Here is a 16,857-nt window from a genome sequence, read left to right on the forward strand (position 1 = left end):
GTCTTCATGAGTAGTTCCATTTCACCAAAGAGCATTGTTTAAATGCTAATGCTTGGTTATTAGATGAATATTTTGTCCAAAGGAAAGGCGATGGCAACCCTCGTCGGCAACATTGACCACGACTACTGTTTTACGTGTAAATGACTACTTATAAGATGACGAAGACTGAGCAAAATCTACTTAATTACCTACCTATATTAAATGGAACAAAACACATACACTAAATGGCTATTTCCGAAGTTACATTTATGTACATAATTTTCACTTTAGAACCAATGTGTGGTGTCTTTGACATGATTGTTTTAAGATCTTTAAATAGATATTATGTCCACTCATAATTTTCTAGGCCTTAATTTCGGGCTTGGTATGAAATAATTAATATTAATTTAACAACAGTCACCATACTAATCAACGTGATTGAAATGAAAAATCTAGAAGCTGTATTGCGCTGATATCTCTATGGACCCCTGCCTTATTAAGGCATACCGGTTATCTCGAACAAATATTGTAAATAAGAGATAAGAACAATCTAGGTACACGTATCGTCTGGAATGTGGTAGCACTAGCAACACCATACGAGTATCTTATTTTAAAGTATGAGTTTGCGTACCGTACTTATGATTATTACAATATAACATACATACATACATATACGTTTTAAATTGACGTTAAGGTCAACAGTTACATATAGGCGAACGCAGTTGATTTGATATAAGCTATTACTTTTAGTGATGTACAGTTATTCCATGCCTCAATCACAATGGGATTTTCCGAATTAACAAATGTATCCAACCTTAATTTTTACTGCGTCAAAACGCCGATACAAACGGACTGCACTATATCATAACTTAGAAAACGCCATATTTCCTAAAACTCAAGTAAATAACTACACACCTACATTGCTGTAACCCACACAGACCCGTCCATCCTGTTTTCTACATTTTAAATTCATTCATTTAGCGCTTGCCAACTTTTTGCGGCAACGTTATCGATAACTTACGTAAAGCTAGAGCCATACAGCCGGTGGCGGTACCGATGGTGATAATGGTAGACTAGTTTGAGGATGACCTTGATTCTACGTTTTCCGCCAGCTTTTTGCAGCAACTTATGCACCTGAAGCTACGATTACCTGCCTCGATTCTTTGTATATTGGGTTTATGAGTGCGTTAATCGGTATCTGGTTATAAGATTCAATACTAAAATAAAAGGGAAACAAACGTTTGTTCTTGCGCTACGTCGTTAAGAATACTAAAGAAGATCAAAGAAACTTCCTTTAGTGAGCGATAATTTTATTAGAACCTAACTTAAGGCATTGAGATTTACCTAACACCACAAAGCGATGCCATACCAGATATTACATCTGTCTATGTTGTCACTTGTCTTAACCATTGCATCGCGTTAGATTCGTCAGTTAATTAAGATACCAATTCCGAAGCTATGAAAACCATCCCCTGTGTGGCTCGGGCTTAAGTTTTTGCTAACAGCGCATTCCCGGCGCGGTTGTCGAAACAGTTTTACGCAAGATGGCTGACCTGCGACATTTCAGAGCGTGTTCTGTGTCAGCTCCTGGCTGCCGACAAATGTTTGCAGTTGTTTTCAATTATAATTTAACCACGTTTATGGTACGTTCTTAATTGTATTACAAGTTCTGCGTTCAATTAAATTTTATTATACGGATATTTCAAAATATTGTAACTTGAGATAATTTAGGATAGAGAGTAAAAATAATTTAGATAGGTAATTTAAAATGAGAGTACCTTTAAAATATGGCATTACCCACAGCATTTTAAAGAAAGATAGATCGACCTTTGAAATGAAAGGTTATTTTTTTTAAACATATGTGACATCTGACCATCTGACCTAGATTTCTAATTAGGCTGCTCAATGAATGTAACTCATAACGTGCGGTTTTTTAATGTATAAATTGCGAGTATTGCAATCGATTTTTTTGGTATTTATAATATGCACAATCTCAAGTTCCTGCTTAACCTCATTATTAAAATACGTTAATTAGAATTTAATACAAATACTAATAGCCTTTTTACGATACAAGTACTAAGAATTCAATTTTCTCGGACCTCAATAAAGCCAGAGGTTATCAAGCAACGCCGCGAGCCGGTGAATGTATTGCACTTGTGCAACGCCAATTTGTAGCACGAATAGTTTGATAACAGCTAGCTAGAAGCTGTAAGGTAATGTTACATGGTATTACAATGTCGATTATAAAACTATATACTCACGACTCTTTGCTAAGGAATTGACAGAGGCGCTGCTGGCCGCACTGGGTTCGTTTCTAACCTTAGCATCTGGGGTAGCATCTGCAAGCACTTGAGACAGTCATCAGGTATCTGTGTGTGATGCCCATCATAAGTATCGCCAAGAGTACAGTTGTTAAACGTAATGATTTGGGACTGTTGAAATCGAGTTGAAAAGGGACAAATTTAGCATCGTATTTTTCAAAACCTCCGCGAGTTCCGTACAAAATGAACTTTTTTTATATTTTTTTAAATGTATAGTTTTCAGACGATATTACTTGCAAAATCTCATAGTTCTAGGTCAACGGGAAGAAACCTATAAATTTTGATTCCCTTGAGTGTCGAAATATACCTACGCTTTTTGCAGCATAAACGGTCGTATCTTTTTTTACGTTAACATAGAAGGTTGATTTTTTAACAGCTGCAAGGGACTGTAGACTTGAGTATGTGGTTTTCAACTCGATACTTTCACGCGTTCCCGAGATAAATGGTCTTGACAGACAGACGGACGGACGGACAACAAAGTGATCATAAGGGTTCCGTAATTTTCCTTTTGAGGTACGGAACCCTAAGTATATGTCGAACGTGTCAGTAATGTTTTATGGAATTAGAAAGTGACAAGATGACCTTTGTATCCTATGCATGAGTGATTTATGACTTAGACGCTATACTACTATCTAAAAAAAATACAAAATAATTTGCATAGGCTCTTAGATATACTCGTAGCAAACTTTATGTTCAGATAATTATGAACACATACACTTAGGAGCAAAACTATCCCAATAATAGCATATCAGTAGAATGTGGAGAAGTTGATGTCGATCAAGGGGAGGGGCACATGATTAATACATAACAGTACTCCTTGAAATTTTCTACAAATCCGCCTTACATATGATGTAATTGGCATTTATGGTTATTTTGTAATTTCGAATCGAAAAGTAGAATTTTTTTTATTTTTATTTTTTCCAATATTTTTAATTCCTCCTATGGAAACTACAAATAGGGAACCATATATAATTAAGAAATTCTGCCACTATAAAATCATCATGATATCGTTTTAATGGGGCATATTTTTGAAGTTACTTTTAGGTGACTTATAGTTCGGTGCAAAAGTGTACCATTAAAAACAGCCATAGAAAGTGTCTGTTACTTCAATATTAATGTTAAGGGTGTATATGTAAATAGGTTTTGATACGTTTACACTATTATCTATGTCTAGTCTTAAGTTCTTTTTTAATTCCATATTTAAATTCTAATGTTATTTTGACTGTTTATATTTTTGTACGTCAGTTCGCAAAATAAATCCATCGAAACTAGTCGACTGCCTGGTTTATTGATTATTTTCCACTTTAGCTATCGAAATTCCCTCTTCTTTATTTGGTCCTTCTTCCTCACTCATGATCTTGCGATCTAAAACCAAGCAGTCGGCTAAAAGCGCTAAAATGACGCGCTCGGAAACGGGTACCCCTGCCACGGGTAGGCTCGGCCAGTCCAAAAAGTTGGACCACAGTGCGGCCGACGCCACCGTACCACCCGCGGCTTCCGACCCGCAAATCCCCGGGACGTCTCGCGAGTGCCTCCCAACCGGCACCAGCGCCGAACAAGTTAATGTTCCCCTCAGTTGCAGGTCTCGCGCTTCGAGCTCTACGCGATCATCGGCCACGATTAGGGCACGACGATTGACCGCGGAGGCCCACTTGGCCCGCAAAAGCATAGAAAGGGAACAGGAGCTCTTTCAACGCGAGCTCGACAACCAACGGAAACTCCTTGAGCAGTTTAAACAGGTAGAACAGCTTGAACTTGAAGCGAAAATAGCCGCCTTAGAAGCCGAGGAGCGATCCAATCACACGGTTAGTAATGCATATTCTCGTACAGCATCTTGGGTTCGTGACGTAAATCAGGAAAGGCAACCCGTAGACACACGGGCCGAAGTGGGTGTAACTATTCCGCCTCATATAGCGGTAGTTACCACCAAGACTGCCGATCCCCCTATAAATTTACGTCCAGAACCTACTGTAGAGTGTAATGTAGTAAATAACCGTATTAATTCACCTTTATTGCGTGAAGACGTCAAACGTCAAAACGGCCACGATAATGCAGTGATTGATTTTATTAATAATGATCATGAAAATGAAGAGTGCCGCCGCCGTCAAGACCAAACCGAGCCAATAACCGGCTCTGCCACGCTTTTACAAGCTATTGCCGATACGGCTGCCGCAGCTAAAGCGCTCGCCGCACGAGACGTGCCAAGAAAAGCTAAAATTGAGCTTCCAATTTTCTATGGCAACTCGTCACAATGGCTTCAATTTAAATACTTATTTGATAGTACTAAAACTTCTTATTCCCCCGCAGAAAATACGGCGCGTCTATACAACGCACTCCGCGGGCCCGCCCGGGAGGCCGTCGCCTCTTTACTCAACACCGCGGCAGCTTCCGAAGATATCATGGCAGCACTCGAACGTACATTTGCTTGTCCCAAAATGATTGTCTTCGGCGAAGTACAGATTTTAAAAACGCTGCCTCGGCTCGGGCCTGACCTAAAGGAGATAGGTATTTTCGCTAATAAGGTACGCAATTCTTTGTCTACTATGAAATTACTCGGCCTACGAGAATATTTACAATCGCCAGAGCTGTTTCATAATATTCTAGGAAAATTTAACCCTTTAATGAAAATGAGATGGTCTGATTATGCGTCAGATTTGTCAGAAACGTCAAACCATCTCAAGTCAAAGTTAGAACTTTTATCTGACTTTCTAACACGCGAACACGAACGCTATATTAAATTCGCTTTATCGCCAGAAGTAGGGCTTTCTATGTCTATACCGCAACAATCACGAGTACATTTTCCAATGAATAAACCATTTAAACGTGAAAATATACATGCCGTCACTCATGACAAAAATAAAACAACTGGTAACATAGAGTGTGTTTATTGTAAAAAATCCCACAATATTAAAAACTGTACTCAATTTACGTCGTTATCTGTTGACGATAGGTGGCGATGGTTGCGTGAACACAAAGTTTGTTATAAATGTCTAAAAGACAACTCACACCTATGGAAATTATGCAAAAGCAACCCTTGCGGGGTCGATGGTTGTACTTTTCGACACAACCCTCTTTTGCACGGCAGGCAGGATACGTTTAGATCACCACCTACACCCGATACACGGATTAATAACGTCATTTGCGTTCCTGCGGCTGAAAGTGATATCCAGGTGTCGGACAATAATGTGACTGTGTCAAATATAGGTATATCGTGTAATCAACATAAAACATCTAATGAAATATGTTCAAATATTACAATGTTGAAAGTTTTACCAGTGACACTGTCAGGGCCAAATGGCAGCTATGAAACCTTCGCGTTTCTCGATGATGGCAGCACTGCGACTATGATCGATTGTAAAGTGGCTGCTCGCTTAGGTTTAATAGGACCTGAAGAGTTCATAACTGTCAATGGTATCATGGGTTTACAAAAAACTACAAAGGTAAGATACGTTGACTTTTACATAAGAGGTAAATATGAATCTGATATCCATTTGGTAAATCATGCTAAGGCTGTACAATCGTTAGGCTTGAACGAACAAACTCTATCTAGAGAGACTATTGAATCTTATGCTCACTTAAAAGACCTAGCCGAATACTTGACATATGCTGACGCTACACCAACCGTACTTATTGGTGCTGAGCATTGGCATCTGTCAATATGTCGCGAGGTTTGTGAAGGCAGACGTAACGAGCCCGCCGCTTGTCGCACTTTGCTTGGGTGGACTTTGTATGGACCAACGAGTAGCAAAACCAAGCCAGTCGAGTTCGTCAACCATTGTCAGTTAGACCGCACTGAACCTTCTGAAAATGAACGCCTGGAGTCACTGATAAAGGAGCAATACAAACTCGACTCGCTCGGTATCTCTAAGCGCGAGACTCTATTTAGCAAGCTAGACTCCCGTGCCGTCGAGATTCTTGATGCTACCACCACACGCTTACCGACCGGTAGATATGAAGTAGGTCTTCCGTGGCGTGACAACATACAGTGTGTTCCCGATAGCTGCCCGCAAGCTTTATCAAGATTTCTAAGCCTCGAAAGGAGAATGATTCGTGAGCCCGCCTTCGCTGACGCGTATAAAAAGTTTATTGATAACATGATTGCTAAAAATTATGCTGAGGAGTGCGATTCCGGCACTTATTATAATCATCTTATCACTAAAAGCGTCAACACCAGCATTGATCTCAAACACGATACCAATTTAGGCGATTATTCAAATAAAATTCACACCTTATCTGATAACTTACAACCTAGTACAGTCAGTCCGAATAAAACAGAAACAAATTTTGACATTGAGCTGTCAAGTGTGAATAACAATAAAAATAAATTAAAAACCGAATCTGAACCTAATAAAAGTGACATTAACGCAAGAATAAGGTGGTATTTGCCTCATTTTGGCGTGTACCATCCACAAAAACGTAAACTTCGTGTTGTCCACGACGCAGCCGCGACTAATCAGGGTGTTTCATTAAACTCGTTGCTGCTTCAAGGACCTGATCTTTTAGAAAATTTATTAGGTATTTTATTTCGGTTCAGAGAGGGCGCTGTTGCTATAACAGCTGATATTAAGGAAATGTTTCCTCAAATAAAAATCCGTGAACAAGATCGTGACGCACTACGTTTTTTATGGCGCGACGTTCAGTCAAGGGAAACAATGCCTCTAAAAGAATATCGGATGACAGCTGTCATTTTTGGAGCATCGTCCAGCCCTTTCACTGCGTTGTACATTAAACATAAAAACGCTATGTCACACCAAGATTCGTATCCAGCGGCAGCCAACGCAAGTATCCATAGTTCCTATATGGACGATTTCTTGGATAGTCTGGACGATGTTGACGAAGCTGCACAGATGGCATCCGATGTTGTGACTATTCATCGTAACGCATGTTTTGAAATGTGCGGCTGGAATTCTAACGATCAGGGAGCATTGCGTCTTATACCGACTGAACTGCGCGCCGTCCAGCCTAGTGAGATGTCACTTGGCAGTGAATCAAGTAGCGTCAGAGCCTTAGGTGTTTCATGGGATCCTATTTCGGACACTGTCGGATTTAGGACTGGTTTAGAAGGTCTCATACTACAGGGCAGTTTTAATAAACGCAAAGTGTTGTCCCACCTCATGAAAGTATACGACCCACTAGGTTTGTTGGGCCCAATAGTGGTCAAAGGGCGTATACTGCTTCAGGAGGCGTGGAGATCCAATATTGACTGGGACACACCATTTCCACCATCACAGATTTTAAAGTGGAACGAGTGGTTTAAGGAACTGTCTGACGTATCTACAATTAGGATTCCACGATGGTACGCCAAGCTCAATGGAGAACCTCTACACAGGGAGCTACACATTTTCGCGGACGCAAGCGAGTTGGCCTTTGCCACCGTCGCTTATTGGCGCTTATTGTATGCAGATGGTACAGTCAAGCTCGCACTCATCACCAGTAAGACGAGAGTCTCACCTTTGAAGCCCATTTCAATTCCTCGTCTAGAATTGCAGGGCGCTTTGATAGCTTCTCGCCTTGCTGTCACTATTAAAGAGTTTCATAAGAAAAAACCTTTACGAACTTTCCTGTGGACAGATTCAAGAACTGTCCTCGGTTGGCTCAGAAGTGACGCACGAACGTACAAACCCTTTGTGGCCCATCGCGTAGGAGAAATTACAGAAAATACGCGCGTGCAAGATTGGAAATGGGTCCCAACTGATTTGAACGTTGCGGACGATGCCACTAGGATTAAGCCGCTTCATCTTAATCCTAACCACCGATGGTTTACAGGTCCCTCGTTCCTTCTCGATCCACCGGAGAATTGGCCTGTTGAACCAGCTGGTCAGCCTATAGTCCAGGAAGAGCGGAAGCAGACTTCTGGACTTGTGGTTGGTCATCTGACAATTACCGCGGATTTCAGTCGTTTTAGTGACTGGCTACGACTACTTCGTGCTACTGCTCGCGTTTTGCAAGCTGCGTCTAAATTTCGCTCGGCTTTAGATCGCGTAGGTCGCATTGCTCCTAGCACCGATGTTAGGCTTCGTCAACGTACGAATAGACCTACGTCCACCACTCTAATCCCCCTGACAGCGGAACTTATGGAAGCCGCAGAAAGGCACGTCCTGAAGAAAGTACAGTCTGAATCATTTAGTGACGAAATCCCAATAATAGAACGTGGAGAATTGATACCAAAGAGTAGTCGCCTGGCGAAGCTTTCTCCCAGAATGGGGCCAGACAACTTGTTGCACCTAGCTGGCAGAATCGTTGCCGTACAAGACGTCGGTTCCGAGATCAAGTTTCCAATCATTCTAGATGGACGACACCCAGTAGTGCGCTTATTGGTCAATTTCTACCATCGCAAGGCTGGACATGCAAACAATGAAATGGTGGTCAATGAGGTTCGACAAAAATATTGGCTTCTTCATCTGCGCAGTACTGTTCGAAGCGTCACCAGCAAATGTTTGTTCTGTCGCATCAAAAGAGCAAAGCCAATGAATCCGATGACCGGTAACCTTCCTCCTCAGCGGCTTGCCCACCACCGCCGCCCATTCACGTACACTGGCTTGGATTATTTCGGCCCGATAAATACCAAGATCGGCCGAAGACAAGAGAAACGTTATGTGGCCCTGTACACCTGCATGACATCCAGAGCCGTTCACCTGGAGCTTGTACATTCCCTTTCTGCTGACTCCGCAATAATGAGCCTGCGACGGTTTATTGCTAGAAGAGGCGCTCCCAATACTGTATATTCTGACAACGGTACATGTTTTGTTGGTGCAGACCGAATTCTACGCGAATTTTATCAGAACGAGGTCTACGATTTTGCTGCCAATAGAGGAATAAAGTGGAGCTTTATCCCTGCCGCTGCTCCTTTTTTCGGCGGATGCTGGGAGAGACTTATTCGCACCGTCAAAGTCGCGCTGAATGCCACATTACGAGAAAGAGAACCTAATCCCGAAGTCCTAGTAACTCTCCTTCTAGAAGCTGAGGCAATTGTAAATTCTCGACCTCTGACCCATGTCCCTATTGGCCCTGAAGACCAGGAAACCCTAACGCCCTTCCACTTTCTAATTGGCTCATCTTCTAACCAGGTTCTGCCTGCAACCCTTGACGACCGAGACCTTTTAAGACGTGCTGACTGGAGGAAGGCGTTGAGATTGGCCGACCATTTTTGGAACCGATGGGTAAAAGAAATTCTGCCAACCATGCAACCTCGCCAGATAGCGGAGAACAGAGAGCACGACTTGACTCTTGGCGACTTAGTCATCATTGTAGACCAGAACCTACCCCGAGGAACCTGGCCACGCGGCCGCGTCGTTGCTACATTCCCTGGCAGAGACGGAGTGGTCAGGGTGGTGGACGTAGCCACATCAGGTGGAATTCTTCGTCGACCTTCTAAAAAATTGGTCAGATTAGAGGCATAAAGTCTCAGTTTATATCTAGTCTGGCTAGTTTTGTGTGCTTTCGCACACAAGGGGGTGGGATGTTAAGGGTGTATATGTAAATAGGTTTTGATACGTTTACACTATTATCTATGTCTAGTCTTAAGTTCTTTTTTAATTCCATATTTAAATTCTAATGTTATTTTGACTGTTTATATTTTTGTACGTCAGTTCGCAAAATAAATCCATCGAAACTAGTCGACTGCCTGGTTTATTGATTATTTTCCACTTTAGCTATCGAAATTCCCTCTTCTTTAATTAAAGACGACTGTTATTCTGCCATAACTAGAAAACTATGCCTCATTTTAGAGCGGCTAAATTTCTTAATTATGTATGGTTCCCTATTTGGAGTTTTCATAGGAGGAACTAGAAATATTGGAAAAAATAAAAATGTGTTTTTTTTTCTACTTTTCGATTCGAAATTACAAAATAACCGTAAATGCCAAGTACATCATATGTTAGGCCGATTTTTAGAAAATGTAAATGAGAACTGTTATGTATTAACCATGTGCCCCTCCCCTTGATCGACATCAACTTCTCCACATTCTACTTATATGCTACTATTAGGACAGTTTTGCTCCTAAGTGTATACTTCGTTCTTTTAGCATTAGAGCATGTACTTCCAAATGGGGCATTTTTTGCGGTAAAAAGTAAATTATAAGTATGGACCATGCCACATTACATAATGCAACTGCTATTAACAATTCAAGGACCGAAAACTGCATGCTTACTTCTATGGAGTTCTTTCTAATGAAAAAAAAAAACAATGTATATCCCCTTAGCAATTTTTTCTAGATTGAAGTAAAAGGGATTAGCGCCTAGACAACACGACACGACACGGGGGAACACGACAGAAAGGAGTTGGGAAACCCTAAGCTTAGGTATATGTAGTAAAGCGCTGAAGTCATTGGAAAAACAACATATGTTATTCTTATTACGTTATTACCTATTTACTTCACATCGGTACACAATAAAAATAATCGGCCCTGCATGCCGATATCGATATGTAATGCGTTGAGAAATGTCGAATAAAATCGAGATTAATGATCGCCATTGTTGGGCACGCGCAAGTATCAGGAAATTGAAGGGTTCAGCGCACGTATGGAATTACATGCTTTCTCTGCCTGTAATTTCATACGTATTGTTACGCAACATTACACATGTACTATTTGTCATATAATCACGCCCTTTGACATACAACAATCTGACTGAACGTTAATCGAACTGATCATACGCACGTTAAGACTTATCTAACGACTCCTCGAAGAGAAGCAATACGTATATGAACTATTGACGTACATGTACCAACTGAAGCACTAGTGTCCTAAAAGAAGAAAATTTAAGAGTAATTTTACTTCAATTCATGATGTTAGATGCCGAGTTACTTGTTCTGTTAATAATTCATATATTTTGAAAAAGGTTGACGGTAACAGATCGGTAGACTTTCCTATGTTTCTGATTGGACGCTATATCAGTAGAACTAAAGTATTTACAAGCAGACAGAGGTGTGCAACCATTGTGAGTGGTCACGGCTCCTGCTTCAACCAGCCGCTGTGACGAGAATTTGATATGCTATTGTCACTGGAGGTCAACTTTTTGTTGTTTTTATGTACATAGTTATGTTTATCCGGTTGCGTATAGAAATATTGAAATTTTCAGCCATGAAATATTGTTTTACTCCTTCATTAGATTAGATAACTGTGGAGAAATCGCTTGCTAAATGCAAATTCCATTCACTATGCTGTCGCCATAATATAGTACCTGCTATTGAATAGTTTTGTAGCTAGCATGAGCTTGGCGCCAAGATATAAATATGATTTACATATTGAAGAAGCTTTTAATTTAATTCTGACGACCAGTCTGGCCTAGTGGGTAGTGACCCTGCCTATGAAGCCGATGGTCTTGGGTTCGAATCCCGGTAAGGGCATTTATTGGTGTGATGAGCTCATAAGTTTTCTATGTAAGTATTTGTATATTATATATATCGTTGTCCGAGTACCCACAACATAAGCCTTCTTGGCTAACCGTGGGACTTAGTCAATTTGTGTAAGAATGTACCTATAATATTTGTTTATTATTATTTATTTAATGATAGAGAGTCCCTGATTATTATTTAAATGAATTGTTCGTTTCTCTAACGTTAAGCATGAAACTGTATAATTATTAAATCTATGCAGTTAGTAAGTATTCAATTTAAATTCAAAAGTAGGTAATTCATAAACTCACGCTTATCTTATATTAAGGCTACAAAGATGCAAGCTGACAGACATGTGCGGCTCGCAATACTAATGTGGACACTTAGATTATCGCTATAAAACGGGCACTACTGGCCCTAGGGTCAAAAGGTTTATGGCCAATATTGACTTTCGCTTTTATTGGCTTGTACTATGGAATCTATGGTATTGCTTCGTTCTCAAATAATCGTATTTCTTGCATATTGTCTGGGTGATCGACGTCGTCCTTGGTCGTAGGAATGGCGGGTAAATCCGTTATAATCACATAGGAGTTAGTCTCATAGTAATGATAAAAATAATAATCGTCTTTTGCTTTGTGCGAGTGCGTGAGAACTCGGGAAAAGGAATGATCCCAAGAATAAAACCTAGTAAACATAGTTTTATTTCATGAGTAACTCTATCGCGGTTACCAAAGACAATATTACTCGTAATAAAACCTAGCCTTTATCTACTTATTTAACCTCCTAAAGTATATTGCAAAATCGAACTCATCAAAATCGATAGGTATTGCCTTTTTCGAGAACTAGGATGTTAGTGATTGGACTCGAAGTAAAAAAACCTAAAAATGTTGTTTATTTAGATTTAAATTTACAATAAATGTATAATCAACAAGAGCGCTATCTATAATCGACCGGCTGTCAAATTCCATACTTGCATCATAGAACAAATCAAAGTTGAGGGTTTCATCCGAGTTTTTTAGTCTATAGCTGGCCTTCTCCATCAAGTATACGTGTTATATTAACACTTTTACTGCCAGCGTTCATAGCTGATGTCTCTCAGGTTGTTCATACTACCAAAAATAAACAAAACACGGCGGAAATTAGACGGCGCATATAACTTGAAAACTTTTAGTCCTAGTAACATGCTTTCAAATATTGTATAAAATTTAATGGAAAATATTTTTCACGTCAGCAGCTGGAACAAGGGTAATTTGCTGCTTAAAAACAGTGAGCAAAATCGTATTTTGCTCACTGAGTGAGACAAAATAACATTCAAGTGACCTTTATATTCGAATGTCATTTCAACGTGCGGGGCCTAATACAAGTTTGAAATATTTGGATTGTATTGTCTTTGTCCCTTTCACGTCATTAGCAAAAAGAAAGAGACATACAAGTGCATACATACGTCATTCAACGGAATATTGAAGGTTTATAATAAACCCCCGAAATAAGTCAGACGCATCGTTCCAATTAAAACACCCTACGTGTCTTCATTCATAATAATTAATTAATGAAATAAAAGTTTAAAATTTAATAAAAACATCATATTTTACGTATTTTATTATACTTACAATCAAAACAATGAAATTTCGTTTTGTTTTATTGCGGTAATGAAAGTGAATTGTTAGAATAACTTAAGAAAATATGAGTGAAATAGTGATGAAGACGGATTACATCTTTTCAGGTTCTATTTTTACCTTCCAAATATGTTCTCACTGATGTCGTGAAAAAAATCAAAGTTATTTACATGTGCGCTTTTAAGTCCCTTACTACGCTCAAGATTCTAAATTAGATTCACGAGCGTAGCGAGTATATCATAATATCTTTCACTTGCACGGGACTCAAAATAAGCACTCGAAGAAATATCAAACTTTGCTCTCTTGTTGTACAAATAACTATTGTTCATTAAAAGTTTAGTTTCAACTAGTTTCTACATTTTTTCTAGAAACAATGTCAACTGGGAAAATGGGACACAAAAGTGGGAGAAATGAAGCATTCACTCGACAAGTTCCTTCCCTTTCTATTCTTTTAGGGTTTCGTATTCGTTATAGTTTCTTCAAACGGAACCCTCATAGTTTCTTCATGTCCGTCTGTCCATCCATTCATCCGACTGTCTGTCAGTATATCCAGTCATTTATCTCAAAAACTATATGTTGAACTGTAGCCGCCTACAAGCTATATACATATTATAAATTAAATATAAATAATTTGGGACAAAACAGACATATTCAAACATCGATAAAACTTATTTTTGAAATTTGTTAAGGAAATGAGCCGGATTAGACTATTAATTACGATAAAAGTGACAAATTAAAGTATGTTTCCATTTATTCGATAATGGAAAACTTACAACGCTTGGGTATAAAGCATACTGGTTATCATTTCTCATTTCCTTCGCAAGGTCAACAGAGTCAGGTTTGCAAACTATGAATATGTAATATATTTTTAACGATCTGAATAAGTAATTAAGGAAGTCGAACTCGTTAAAAGTTACGGTATTCGGCGGGTCTAGGTCATTAGAATTCCTACATTCTATTATAAGCCGTTCGGTGAGCTATCAAAAGGTTGTGTTTAATTGACTACTCAAACTACGTTATAAAACACTAAAACCAGTCATTAAGAATTTGACTAGTACAATATTGTTTTTTGATAGGTACTAGTTAAAACTAATTTTTCTCAACCTTGTCATTTTGAAATAAACATTTACTTCGTAAATACCAAAAGTGATAGAGGATAACAAAACTAAATAGGAGGACTAAATTAGCAAAATATTAAAAAATTAGTTAATTATATATTTAAACAAAGGGATACTTATATACAAACGTGATTGATTCCAAAAGATATATGCATAGAAACTCCATAGCCACATTAAATATGTTTATGTTATGACTGATCATCTCTAACCTACTGTTCAGTTACACCAGGCAGTCGAAGTAACATTGGGTATATAATCTATGCAGAAACTACCTGTATGTACTCGTAGGTAAATATATGTCACGACTAGTCTCTCCCAGAAGCAATGAATGATGATGAAGTCCACGGCTCGGCTTATCACGCATTTCTACAGAGTTTAACATGATTTCCAACGAAAACAATACAATGCACCATAGGCAACTAGTTATCACAGCAGTGTCTTGTATCTAATCCTCCGATCAATATGTCAACCGCTCATTACGAGATAAAGTAAAAATTCGAATTAGATATTTTATAATAACATCTATATAGGACTATGAATAAGGTTCAGAATCGAATGGCGTCGAAAACTGTAGTCGACGAAGCGCTAAGTTTTCTACATCATTTATACCGATATTTACGATACCGTTTTATACTCTCAATACCGAAAGTAGTAGTCGGGTGACGTACCTGAAAATAAAAAAAAGATTAATTAGAAGTAGCCTTTGTATGCAACAGGGAAGGATTTTCGTATCCTGAAACCGTCAATTTATTTATTACCTACTCTTTTCGACCTTCGAAATTTACCTACGAAATTCCCTTATCGAAAAATCATGTACATAGGTGCAAATACGCAAGACGGACAAAAAGACTTCTTTGATTACACCGGTGATAGACATGTAATGTGTGACTTTTATTTATCAGAACAAAATTGGCCGGTTTCAATTGCGCTCATATATCAAGTGAACTTTTTCACTCCACCGACCCAAGCCAAAAGTTCGCCGTATATAATTAGTTCTACTATACGTACAAAATGGAACAAAAATTATGCATCAAGACGCTCCACTGTCTGTCTAAGCGGTAACATCCGACAGACGACGCAATGAATAAACATGTGAAGTGAACAGCCGCTGGCAAAGCCAAAACAATCGGACCAAACATTTTAACAGATATTGTTATAGGTGTAATAAATAACACAATTCAAACACAGTATAAACATACCATACGTCATAATAGGATTGGTCACAGATCTCCTAGTACAGTCAGCATCAATAGTAGCGGATGAAACAACGCGCCAAAAGTATCTGATATTCCGGATGACTATTCCAAATATAGATAAATCTTTAAAATTTACATTCAAAAGTAAATCTTTTACCGTCTTAATTGTTCTACATTTATAACCACCACATTTTGTTAAGCTGTTTCAGAATATATTTGAAACCTTGTTTGATCCGCTAATTTTGATGCTGACTGTACATTACATTACTGTGTGTCAGTTTAAATATCTAAGAATTTTATTGCAATTAAAACCTTATATGTAAACATTAATGTTTGGACGTTGATAATTATGTTCAAGAGAAATGCCGAACGGCAACAGAAAAAATATGACTACCGAAATCTTATTTAAGTATTTTCATTTAACATAATTAAAGATGTTGCGTATAATATTATATGTACTTTATACTTGATGTTTACAAAACTCTTATAAATCATAGAACACAGATGAGTGCGATGCCTCAGCATCCCACAATAAAAACTACTAAGACATTACCACACTTAATGGAGAAGTCGAGTTAACGACTACCTTTTAATGAGTATTAGGGGTATTACACAACGTCGACGGTTATTTCTTGTAACACGTTTTAATACTAGTGTAACGGCCTCTTTATTAAGAGGCCAATGGCGGTGCTCGCATCTTTGTTTTGGTAAAGTTGCTTAAAGCGTTTTGCAATTAGTGTGTACAGGTTGTGTTGTGGTAACGTAAATAAAGTAATCAGGCAAGGCACAATGGGTCTTTATATTAGTAAACCTGTTTCAAAAATGAATGAATTAGAAGACGCAATAAGTTAGGGTTAAGTATGATAGATTAATGATTACAGTAGTAATGAAGTTATTTACGTTTGTTACTTATTGTAGGGAAGAAATTAAAAAAATAACAAAAACGTAAAAACGTGCAAAATTAAAGATTGTAAAGGTGACAAGGTGGTAGGTTAGCTGGAAGAGATCCCTTAAGGGGATAAGTTCGCCTTTGTACACATTTACTGTATTATTTTTATGTTATTTACTTGTTATGTGCAATAAAGTGTTTACTATTACTACTACTACAACCACTTGCGCTACGATAACGAAACACTTTGTGTCTCTATCTCTATTTTCTAAATACTTTAACCTTAAATAATTGAACATTGAAACCCACCTTAATACATTGATAAGTAGGCAAGTAAAAAGTCTAGGTTTTAGTACCTAGGTATGTTTTGGGACTAGATTTTCATACTCGTACGAGTATTATACT

General features: G+C 38.6%; 3 protein-coding genes across 5 annotated transcripts in view; 2 read left to right on the forward strand and 1 right to left on the reverse strand.

The window, feature by feature from the left end:
• The window catches only part of LOC133534426 (LIM domain only protein 7), a 204,097-nt gene that overhangs the window by 122,541 nt on the left and 64,699 nt on the right, over positions 1-16,857 (reverse strand). The window lies entirely within an intron of this gene.
• On the forward strand, positions 3,415-4,739 carry LOC133530265 (uncharacterized). Its single transcript, XM_061868144.1, has 2 exons — positions 3,415-4,105; positions 4,608-4,739. Exons 1-2 carry the CDS (start codon positions 3,653-3,655, stop codon positions 4,737-4,739), a joined length of 585 nt encoding a protein of 194 aa, XP_061724128.1. The 5' UTR covers positions 3,415-3,652.
• LOC133530274 (uncharacterized) lies at positions 7,100-9,700 on the forward strand. Its single transcript, XM_061868153.1, has one exon. The coding sequence runs from the start codon at positions 7,100-7,102 to the stop codon at positions 9,698-9,700; it is 2,601 nt and encodes an 866-aa protein (XP_061724137.1).

Source organism: Cydia pomonella, chromosome 2 (assembly GCF_033807575.1).
Source record: "Cydia pomonella isolate Wapato2018A chromosome 2, ilCydPomo1, whole genome shotgun sequence".
NCBI classification, from domain to species: domain Eukaryota; kingdom Metazoa; phylum Arthropoda; class Insecta; order Lepidoptera; family Tortricidae; genus Cydia; species Cydia pomonella.

Bases quoted from the DNA above. Each gene is read 5' to 3' on its own strand.
- LOC133530274 (XM_061868153.1), top strand. From the start codon at position 7,100: ATGGACGATTTCTTGGATAGTCTGGACGATGTTGACGAAGCTGCACAG.
- LOC133530265 (XM_061868144.1), top strand. From the start codon at position 3,653: ATGATCTTGCGATCTAAAACCAAGCAGTCGGCTAAAAGCGCTAAAATG. The intron at 4,106-4,607 runs GTTAGTAATGCA...ATTCCCCCGCAG, and splicing joins AGGAGCGATCCAATCACACG to AAAATACGGCGCGTCTATAC.